This window comes from Lutjanus erythropterus, chromosome 4 (assembly GCF_056507025.1).
Source record: "Lutjanus erythropterus isolate fLutEry1 chromosome 4, fLutEry1.hap2, whole genome shotgun sequence".
Lineage (NCBI taxonomy): Eukaryota > Metazoa > Chordata > Actinopteri > Lutjaniformes > Lutjanidae > Lutjanus > Lutjanus erythropterus.
This window is the reverse complement of record NC_139320.1, coordinates 11108779-11120159: the sequence shown is the minus strand read 5'-3', so window position 1 is coordinate 11120159 and position 11381 is coordinate 11108779. Positions and strand designations below refer to the sequence as shown.

Genomic DNA, 11381 nt, shown 5'->3' with positions numbered 1-11381 from the left:
GATCGTGGATTGTAAAATGACCATTCTCGCGAGAACCTTTGCGGGTCTGGGGTTCCCTTCGTTTAGACATGACTCCAACGTTCTAACTATGGACACTGTCAAGGTTCAAACATCAGAAATCTCACACGAAAGAATTGCTTTATTGGTAAAATGATTCATTAACATAGAACGCATAAGAAAACATCATATTAAGCACAAATAATAAAAGAAAATCATATAAAAAGAATCGTGTATTGGCATTTAAAAACACAGAAACAGACTTGTATTCTTCCACTCCTCTTTCAGCAGCAGCAGTGACCTCAGTCAATCAGGCATATGTGATGACTGCATACTCAGAGCTGGTGCTCATCTTGCGGCTGACCTCTCTGGGCTGGGGGACATGAAGTCTGTCAGCTGAACGGGAAGCCTGCAGGTGAGACCTGGATTCATCTCCCCACCACTGAAGGAGAAGAAGCAAAGAAAAAAACACATTTAGCATATTGGGAATATACCTTTTTCACAACAGCCAAATATTTTGACATGAAATACTTTGATATACACAAGTGTTTCTATGATACTAATCATGATTCTGTTCCATTCAGGTCAATACAGAGTGAGGGTGCTGCTATTGTATATTGTGTTTGCTCACTGGAAAATCTCTGCTACACTGAAAGGAATGGGGCCTTAATTAGTATCATTGGTGACACAGTTAACTTATTCTATATCAATATGGCTACTGTGAAAAGGGTCTATAGCAAGACAAGCTCAAGATTTATGGGGGTCATCACCTTTAATATTAATAATACAGTATATATCAGTGATACCAGTGGTGGAATGAAATTACATTTTCTCAAGTACTGTACTTAAGTACAGTGTTGACATACTTGCACTATATTATATTAATATTTCCCTATTATGATACACTTCTACACCACTTAATTTCAGAGGTAATTATTGTACTTTTTACTTCACTACATTTATTTTACACCGATGGTTACTTTTTCCATTGAGAAGAAAAATGAAATGCTTATTTGATATGACCCAGAGCCATACCACTAATCTACTCAGATGTATAAAAAACATCTAATTGGCTCCAGATTGACAAAGTACAACATTAAAATGATCTTACATGTATTTGTTAATGATAAAAATAAATAATATAATATTCTCTAATAACTGTGAGGGGCATTCTGCATTATGAGTACTTTTATTTTTGATACTTTAAGTACATTTTGCTGATAACCCTGTTTTACTTTACTTCAGGCCACTACAAGGAACTTTAATATTTTGCTGATTTTGGAAGTCTCTGTGAACAAAAGCACTGCAGTAACCTCAAAATATAACAAAAATAATCACAATAAAAAAAATCATCCCGTTCATCTCATCAAGCAAATCCAACCTGGTAGCAGAAATAAAGAATAGTTATGTAGAAATAGCCAACTTACTAGCTGATGGTATTGTTTGTTAATGTAGGTCATATAGACACATCAGTTAAAAACTAATTTTAGTATGTTTTAAGTAACATTTTGAATTCATGACTTTTACCGTACAGAGTACTTTTAGACTATCACTACAAACATCTTAACATTTAAGAAGCTGAAAAAGAATTAGTACTTTTTTTCTTAAAAAATTGCTCAAACCGATAAATCAATTGTCAAAATAGTTGGTGATTAATTTAGTAATCAATAAATAATCCATTAATTGTTGCAGCTCTAGCTGTGACACATTTTACCTTCATCAAACGACTACAGCCCCTGTGACTTGATTTGGTATTGCAGTTGACCAAATTGTGATTTCAGAATATTTTGATTAATTATTCAGGCCTACGGTGTTACACTGAGAGATGTTTCTATCAATGCAAGTTGACATAAATACCTAATAAACTGGCAACTGACTGTTTATTTATTTATAGTAATCTATAGCGACAAAGTCTTTGTTGACCTCAAAGTCTCGTCCCTCACCTCTTTGTGATCCCCAGGAGTCAGGTAGGTGACCTGAGTGAGTTCTGGTGTGCTGACGCCTCGGACAGTGATCATTATGTCAGCATATGGAACCTCGGTGTCACTCTCATGCTCTGGGTCAAAGAATTCATTCAGTTCATTAGTAATTATCAGCCCTTACATTACGGTGATACTGTGTTAGAATAATGTGCTGGGATCACCTCACCTGGTGTAGGAATCCTCAGAGTCACTCTTTCACTTTGTGCTGACCCTGAGGAATATGAAGGGTATAAATGGCAGGGTTGCATTTGGAAGCTGAAATTCTTGTACTTTGCCTTTGATATTTTAAACTATTTACCTTTTGCTGGTGAGAGGGCAGAGTGAGGAGGTAGTGGTGAGCTGAAATAGTAATAGATTAAGAAATTAACTTTGCGATATCATAGATTTTTCAAGGTGTTTAACACTGATTTACCAAAATATTGTGTGTACTCACCCTGGCCTGGACACAACGGGCTCCCCTGCAGTGTGTGACATTATAAACAGAATATTATAGAGATATAATTGTTTGCAATTTACTATTCTGGAATTGTTACTTTTAACACTTCACACATAATCACCTTTACAATTCCAGCTCTGTTTGTTCCGGGTTAGACACAGGTAAACGGCCAATACTGAAAGCACCGTAGCCACAGCAACGGTAACTTTTGCTAAAACCTTAATTCCAGTAAATTCTCCTGTTAACACGGAAACAACAGTGTTAAATTGGATTTTATCTGCAACTTTTACTTTTGAGTCCCACATATAGATCTACATAATTATATAAAATACATTCATACATGATCTACGTAGGTAAACTTTATATTCTGCGCTGCTTTAAAGTGGTATCTCACCTCCAGTTGAATCCTTTGGTATAGTAGGAAGAGATCCTGTGAAATGTAGAACATAGTCTATATAAATAAAATTAAGGTATAAAGATATTGTATAGTTAGAATTGTGGAGTGTTTTATTTATCTGTTTATAACATACAGGGTCCTCACCATTTTTAGTTTCAGTCTTTGGGGTAACTGTCGAGGTCGGGGCTCTTGTTTGACCTGAAAACAAACAAGTTAATTAAATCAAATTCTGGCTTCATTTACTCTTCACTTCATTAAACTGCCAATGACAAGATATATCTTGTAACAAGTGACATATAATAATGTGTATCTACCTTGAAGCTGCAGTAAAACAGTACGCTCTGTTTTTTCTGAAAGTTTCTCATCATCTGTATGTTGTGAGTAGCAAGTGTAGTTCATGAGATCTTCAGTGGACACATTTGATAAAGAAAGAGACACTGAGCAAAAGTTGCCTTTTGTGACTATGCCATGACAGGCAGACTTGTCTGATGATCTACTCCAACAGCCCCGAACAAATCCACTGGAGCAGTTGTAGGTGCAGTTTAATGTAATAGAGTCTCCTAACGCCACAGTCAAGACGTCAACAGGCGTCTTCTTATGAGCACAGCACACAAAATCTGCAAAGAGAACAAAACATTATATTATATCAAATACAGAGTATGTTTTATAGATATGTGTATTATTCAATACATTAAGTGTTTCATTTACACATGTATTGTACTTGAATACAAATTTGAGGTGCCTGTACTTGACTTGAATCTTTTCTTTTTATGCCACTTTCATCTTCTACTTCACTTAACATAAGCTACAAATTATGATTATGCAGCCAAAACATGTGAAGAGTTTATAAATTTATTTATTATGTTATTTTTTTTTTTTTTAATTAAGCAACCCAATGAAATGAGTAGTTGGTCGTTGTAATTGTAATGTTCAAAAAACAATTGATTAATGAAGAAAATAATCAGATTATTCCATAATAAAAATAATAATAAATTGAAGGATCCTCAATAATGAAAATCACCAAATATACTGGTAAAATCCAGCTTTTACATTAATTCATATGTAATAATAATTAACTTATTTAATAGTATAGTGGTCACAGGAGTTATTTTTCTGAATTGAGTACTTTTACTTTTGATACTTTGAGTATATTTTATGTACCTTTACTTCATTAACATTTTTATTGCAGTACTTTTACTTGTTAGAGTATGTTAACAGTGTAGTATTAGTACTTTTACTTTAAGCTACTACAAGGATCCTTCATATTGGGTTCATAGTGTTTCCACTGTGATGACCCCAAAATATAACATCAGAAATAAAATTATCTAAATAAAAATCTCCCTTTGCTTCTGTTTAACTGCTTAATGTCCTATTCACCGTAACTTTGCCTGGAATAAATGTTAATATAGGCTTGTTTCAACTGATTCATGGATTCATAATCCAACCCACTATGAGACTGGCATTAAGAACAACTACATAGAAATAGCGAATATTCTCGTAGATGGTCTCGTTTCCCTGTGTAGGTCATAGAGATGCGTCAGTAATAAATGACAGTGAATGAACAGTTAAAAACTCCTTGTAGTCGCTTTAACCAAAGGATCTAAATACTTCGTCCACCACTGAATACATGTGCATTTATTTAACACACCAGTCCAATGACAAAGAATATATATACTTTACCTTGTGTCACCCAGAACAAGAACAAAGTGAAGTGGACCAAGATCATCATTGTTGTTGCCTGTTTCTCTGATTGCTGCTGCCTCAAAACATGCAATCAGATTTGATGTGCTCTTGTTTTTTGGTGATGCTTGCACCTGCAGAAAAATGCTGAAATACTGTCACACATTTTCCAGCCCTCGAGTAAGGGTACAGGAAGTGGTATACAGCAGGATTCAGAGCTGTTTAAAAATAATTCATAACTTTCCATGTGTTGCACCTGACTTCCTGCAAAGTTTCTGCTGAAAATAGCACATTCTTAAACATTATAATACACAAGGCACACAAGCATACTTAACTAAACAACATTTTACTTTTGCATTAATATTGCAAAGCATACATTTTGCCCTGGAGTGGAAAGAACAATGCAGTACATGATAATGTGGTTTGCACATACATCTGCAGATGCATCACTGCAGCTGCTTGAACAGAGGATGCATCTGACATTTGTTTTGCACTGAAGCTGAATAATTTAGTTTCAAATCCTCGCCCCTTGAAGACAAAAGTGTTTTTTGTGACAACCCATTCAATTTAACCTCTGAATTACTTTAACAGATTCCAGGAATCCATCTGACTTTTAATTTCTTTCCTGTATTTTATTCTCTTTGTAACCCCTAAATGAATTACACAGTTAACATAAATAATATAAGTGATCCACTAACGGAGGCAATATCTAGGTTAGCTTTAGCACATACTCATTAATTATTAAAGTGGAAGGTACAGTTACAGCAATCACATGGGAATCACATTTCGTGCTCATGTTTCACTTTCAGTGACTGAGGGCCTCTCACTTTCATGCCTTTAAACAATCATCCATGTAGGCTCAGACCAAACACTCCTGAATGAAAATACACACAAAAAGAACCAGTGTGGACTTGATTAGAGATTCAGTGTTATAATGTGCTCATGGAAAATAATGCAGCTGTTCTGTTTTTCAGCTTCATGGATTTTTCTTCTGCTGACAAAATCCTGCCTCGCATCAGGTAAGACCAATGACTGTTAGAATATTGTTTTTTATAGTATGCTTAACAAATCAAATCAAACATATCAAATAATGCTATCCTTCCCGACATGAATTTATGTTTGTCAGAATCATCTGAAGGGAGTGCAGACATGCCAGACATTGATCAGTGTCCAGAAGGAAAATACTTCTCCCACAGGCTCTGTTTAGAGTGCCCCTCCGGTCATTTGTAAGTCATCAACCATCTTTAAAATTACTGACCTGTATACTTGTACTATTTACTACATAGATGAGACCTTTGTTTACAAGGAAACATTAGTTTTCCTCCTTTGGGGTATCTCACTTAAGAAGAGTCCGACTGATATTGGATTTTTCAGGTTGATGCCAAAATTAGGCAGTAAAAAAATCTGATATTGATATACAGTGGAAACCTTGTATAGTGATTATTGTAGCATGCCTAAGTCCTGCCCCGTCCAGTGTGCCTCATGGGACCCAAATTCGGAAAAGATATGAATGGTTGGTGAGAGACAAATTATTGTGCCTCAAATTACACATATGATGTTTGTCAAATTAACGGATAATTTTACATGCTGAAGTGTGTGGTAGATTTGTTGTAGTTCAGTTTAGTTCTGTGCGAAACATTGTCATGTTATCCCATCTTTGATGCTTTATCAGTGAAGGAACAAGCAAGGGCCATTAGCTTTTGGAGGGAGAAAATCATGACATCACATATGCGATCACCTCAACGGCTTATATGGATCAAAAAGCTTGGTACAGAAACATTCAAATGCTGTTTAAATAATTCTCTAGTTTATTTAGGGTCTTTTCATGCATGACAACATATGGAAAAAATTTAAGACCACAGTAATTGTTTTTTTTTAGTCATAGTAACCTGGCTGAATACCTGAGGCTGGTGGTGTGTGCACACTGGCATCATGACGGGGAAAAAGAAATCCATTTTCCCTCAGTGGAAAACATCATCTCATTGAAACTTCAAAAATGAGCCGCAGTCAAACTTATCTAGTCTGCTCGTGATGGAGACAGAAAAGTCATGTAAAGTCATGTAATGATCACTAGATGAGGTTTCCACTGTATTGGCAATAGTCTGCATACAGAAAACAATATACAGAACATAAAATATACCCATAAACACACATTATTTTTTAATAATCTTTCAAATGAGGTTATCAAACACTTGTGATATAGCTGTGTAATGGAGACAAGATATTTTACAGTTTAACAATAAACTTGATTGTACAAAATTATATCAGCACACTGAAACAGTAAACCTTTACCGATATTTTGAATAATTACAAATTACAAAAAATTTATGAAGCAAATAAAGTATTTCTAAACTAGATATGAATAGACAGTAAACTTGAAATAAGAAAAAAGGAACAAATATACATAAAATATAAAAAAAATAAAAACAGTCTGCATTATATTCTGTATAAAAAAAGTTTTTTTTATCAACACATATTTGACAACATATATGCTGATACTGACATAGACTGATATAGCTGTGACAAGCCAATACTGGCCGATATATTGGTCGGGCTCTAGAAAGAATTTGGCAGTTTTAAAAGATGAAATGTGTTCAGTCACTGCAAGAATTCATTTGTTAACTGTAATTTAGATAACAAATATATTTTTGTTATATAGTTGTCCTGGAAATGTATCTGCACCTCATAGATGTCCAGCAGGAACATTCAACCTCCACACGGGGAAAAGCTGCATCAGTGACTGTAAGGTAAGAGAGAGCTGTGGGTAAAAAACAGTCAAACTTTCAAACAAACGTTTTTCTGTCTTTGAAAGAAAAACAAATTGTATATTTCACTTGATATTCTTTGTAACAATGAATCAGACTCATGTTCTTTTTTTCACAGCAAACATTTTGTCACGTTAGGAAAAGCACAGGTGGAACTATATTAACAAGAATTCAGCTCCAGCAATTACTGCAATGCAGTGCAGCAATTAATGATTAGTTGCACCTGTCAAGTCAAAGTGTCTGCTGTGAAGAGAGTCTATTCAAACTGTGCTTGATGTTGTTCCTGTTTGCATGTAGTGCCGGAATAAATGAAAAAAAACTGGTTCTCGATTGAGCAAATTCATGTGTGAGGCCTTCCCGTGAATTTTCTCAGTAATGTTGGAACAGCAACTCACATATTTTATGAAAATTTGGGTACACGGCTTGCCAAGTTGTTAACTGTTGATACATACAGAATCACAGAAATATGATGGACGAAAGTAAATGTTTGGTTGTTAACTTTTTATTATTTTATTGTTACATTATTATCTATAATATGTTATCAGGTTGCAAACATTAGTTACTGTTCATGTAGAGTGACCTAGATTAGTTACGAAAGATATTTATTACCATTAACCCCAATAACAAGTCAGGTAAAGAAATATTTTAGTGGTTTTAGACAGGTGGTTTTAGTGGTTTGTAGTGTCCACATAGTTTCCAAGGTTGGGAAGGTTACTTTAAAATGGTATTCTGATACACTTACCTATTATCTATTAAAAAAATCAGTAACCTAATACAAATATCTCAATATTAAAGTAATGTAACCTGATTACTTTCTGTTACTTTCTATTTCCTCTAACATTTAGCTTTTTGTCTTTGTAGCTAACACTAGTGGTTGGCCTGTGTAGCTATCAGTTGGTCTGTGTACATAATGTCAGTAGTTGGTCTGTGTAGTTATTGGTTGGTCTGTTTAGCTAACGTCAGCAGTTGGTCTGTGTAGCTAAAGTTAGCAGTTGGTTTGTGTAGCTAAAGTTAGCAGTTGCTCTGTGTAGGTAATGTCAGTGGTTGCTCTGTGAAGCTAACGTTAGTGGTTGTTCTGTGTAGCTAAAAGTGGCTGTTGGTCTGTTTAGCTAACATTAGCAGCTGGTCTGTGTAGCTAAAGTTAGCCGTCGTCTGTGTAGCTAAAGCTAGCAGTTGCACTTTGTAGCTAAAGTTAGCAGTTGCACTGTGTAGGTAATGTCAGTGGTTGCTCTGTGAAGCTAACGTTAGTGGTTGTTCTGTGTAGCTAAAAGTGGCTGTTGGTCTGTTTAGCTAACATTAGCAGTTGGTCTGTGTAGCTAAAGCTAGCAGTTGCACTTTGTAGCTAAAGTTAGCAGTTGCACTGTGTAGCTAATGTCAGTGATTGCACTGTGTAGCCAATGTTAGTGGTTGGCCTGTGTAGCTAACATTAGCAGTTGGTCTGTATAGCTAAAGTTAGCAGTTGCTCTGTGTAGGTAATGTCAGTGGTTGCTCTGTAAAGCTAACGTTAGTGGTTGTTCGGTGTAGCTAAAAGTGGCTGTTGGTCTGTTTAGCTAACATTAGCAGTTGGTCTGTGTAGCTAAAGTTAGCTGTCGTCTGTGTAGCTAAAGCTAGCAGTTGCACTTTGTAGCTAAAGTTAGCAGTTGCACTGTGTAGCTAATGTCAGTGGTTGGCCTGTGTAGCTAACATTAGCAGTTGGTCTTACCTGTCAGATTAGTTGGCTTCACTGAGAACAGAGTGGTATTGCGAGATGCATGCAGTGTTGTAATGTGCACGCACTCTACAGGGTGGTATATCGTTCTTTATTTTAAAATGCGTTTTAAAATTGTAATCCTACTACTAATCCCCAGTTTTACTAAATGTAACTGTAATCTAATTACATCTTATTTTGTTGTAACTGCACTGGAATACAGCTACCTTTTTTATATCTTAATTATGTAATGCCTTTACATGTAATCCATTACTTCCCATGCCTGGTTGTTTCCACATTATGACTTAAAAGCACACACCAAAGTCGGAAGGATTACTCCTCAAGTAGGGAAGTGGGACCATCTGAGGGGCATGTGAATGCAGCATGGCTAACAGGTCATACTGATGTCACTGCACTGTCTTTACTAATCTCTGTATGTTGTAGCCTTGTTTTCCAGGTCTGATCAGTTCAGAGGACAGAGTGGACTGTAGGCTATGTCCTGCAGGTTTCTCATGTGATCCAGCCAACGGGACCCTCTCTTTATGCCCACCAGGACAACATTCTCCTGAGGGCGTCCTACAGTGTCTCACCTGCCCTGTTGATTCGGTCTGCACCTCTGGATTTCCTGTCAAGGTAACTATTACAACAATGACAAAATCCTTCCTCCAAAATTATGCTGCATCTGTCATTCTAAATGGTTAGCAACATGTTCCTAAGAAATTGAGTTAATATAACTCATATACTTTTTCTCTTTGCTCATTTTCTCTTATACATGCCTTTTAGTGCAGGCCTGGCAAGGAGCCCAACACAGATCACACTGTGTGTAATGACTGTCTCCCAGGCTTCTACTCCACTGTGTGTACTATCCAGTGTGTGCAGTGTCCAGCAGGTAGTGCAGTAATAAAACACTGTTAACATGTCTATTCTGCTCTCAACACTGTGTTTGATATGAATAAATTTGATCATTTGTGATGAATGATATATCCTCTGCCTGTTGTAGGAAGTTACTGTCCAGAGAGTGGGATGTCACAGTTGCTCCTGTGTCCTCCTGGTTGGTCTTCCTCACCTGGCCAGACGTCCTGCCGTAGCTGTAATGATACGTCTTTGCTGTGTGGGGGAGCTGTGGCCCCCCGCTGGAGCCAGCAGGTCCACAGGTCCAGTCAAACAGTCCCCTGTCGAGCAGGAACATACAAAGACACGAGGGAGTCGTCGACATGTGTGATCTGTCCAGTAGGTTAGTGTTTATCCCTGCACACTGTCAGTTATGTTACAGTTTTCTTTCCTCCTGGAAGAAGTTTACTATGTATCTGTACATGCATTTGTTCACTCCAGGTCATTACTGTGTGGGAGGTGTAGCTATTTCCTGTCCTGCAGGGACTTATGGTCCAAAGGAAGGTCTGCGATCCCTGAGAGACTGCACAATCTGTCCTGCAGGTATATTGCAGTATTGATAGTGATAAACCTTTTCTATTATTATGCTCAGAGGCTGGTTTGTACCAATAAAGATTCATTTTTAAACTAGATTAAATAATGGTTTAACCTAAAATTATGTCACGCCAAACTTAAAAACTATCTTAAAATGAAAAAAGATTAGATTTAAACTTTTTTTTTTTAAACCTCAGTTTGGTTTTTGGATTAAGTTAGATTAAATTGAATTCTGTTGCACTAAAACGTTAAACTCCAGTTTAAAATGGGAACCAGTATTAACCTGAAATTTACATTTCAGGATATATTAAACTCTATTTAATTTCAGTTTACATCTATAAACTAGCTTCTCAAGCTAAATGGGCCAAATGTACTTAGCTAATTGTTTATCATGTGTTTGCTATAAATGATATCCTTTATGAACTTATCTATAAATACTTTTCTCTAGGGTTTTACTGTCTGGAAGGCAGCTCACAGAGACCCACCTCCCAGTTCATGTGCCCACAAGGCTATTACTGTGAAGAGGGCACTGCCACCCCTCATGGGTCACCTTGCCCTGCTGGTACAGCGGGGGAACAACTGGGTCAGACAAGTAGGGCAGCTTGTAAGAGATGTAGAGAAGGACGCTTCTGTCCTGCAGGTAAGTCTTAGCACTGATACAGTGACTTCAATGGAGAAACAAATACAAACTGAGTACAGCCATACTTGAAGAAAGAACATGAAGTGAAGATGGATTTTAGAGGTGAAATGTTACTGCAGGATGCACTGCACCAACTGTTCCATTTTTTATCTGTGTGTGCCTGCACATGCATGCGACAGGCTCATCTGGGCCTGGCTTGCCCTGTGCTCGGGGGAGATACTGTCCTGCTGGCTTAGAAGAAGTGTTATGTCCTCGAGGCACCTTCACTCCTCATCAAGGGGCAATAAGTGAGTTTATATGCTGTATCATTACTGTTTTATACTCACCATGTCATAGTTATAGTTCATATTCACAGTCATTGATTTTTTTCCC

General features: G+C 36.8%; 2 protein-coding genes across 2 annotated transcripts in view; one reads left to right on the top strand and one right to left on the bottom strand.

The window, feature by feature from the left end:
* Positions 1 to 203: 203 nt before the first annotated feature.
* LOC146328106 (uncharacterized) lies at positions 204 to 3353 on the bottom strand. Its single transcript, XM_084716346.1, has 9 exons — positions 3127 to 3353; positions 2957 to 3010; positions 2810 to 2845; positions 2537 to 2653; positions 2413 to 2437; positions 2278 to 2318; positions 2146 to 2190; positions 1941 to 2053; positions 204 to 439 (listed from the first exon to the last, which is right to left on the bottom strand). The coding sequence occupies exons 1-9, from the start codon at positions 3209 to 3211 to the stop codon at positions 308 to 310; spliced, it is 648 nt and encodes a 215-aa protein (XP_084572472.1). The 5' UTR covers positions 3212 to 3353; the 3' UTR covers positions 204 to 307.
* A 2091-nt stretch (positions 3354 to 5444) lies between these two features.
* The window catches only part of LOC146328105 (uncharacterized), an 82461-nt gene continuing 76524 nt past the window's right edge, over positions 5445 to 11381 (top strand). Inside the window, exons 1-9 of the mRNA XM_084716271.1 lie at positions 5445 to 5511; positions 5619 to 5718; positions 7152 to 7239; positions 9389 to 9577; positions 9728 to 9833; positions 9945 to 10178; positions 10277 to 10378; positions 10818 to 11009; positions 11189 to 11296. Of these exons, the coding sequence (XP_084572397.1) occupies positions 5445 to 5511; positions 5619 to 5718; positions 7152 to 7239; positions 9389 to 9577; positions 9728 to 9833; positions 9945 to 10178; positions 10277 to 10378; positions 10818 to 11009; positions 11189 to 11296 (1186 nt within the window). The remainder of the gene's footprint in view (positions 5512 to 5618; positions 5719 to 7151; positions 7240 to 9388; positions 9578 to 9727; positions 9834 to 9944; positions 10179 to 10276; positions 10379 to 10817; positions 11010 to 11188; positions 11297 to 11381) is intronic.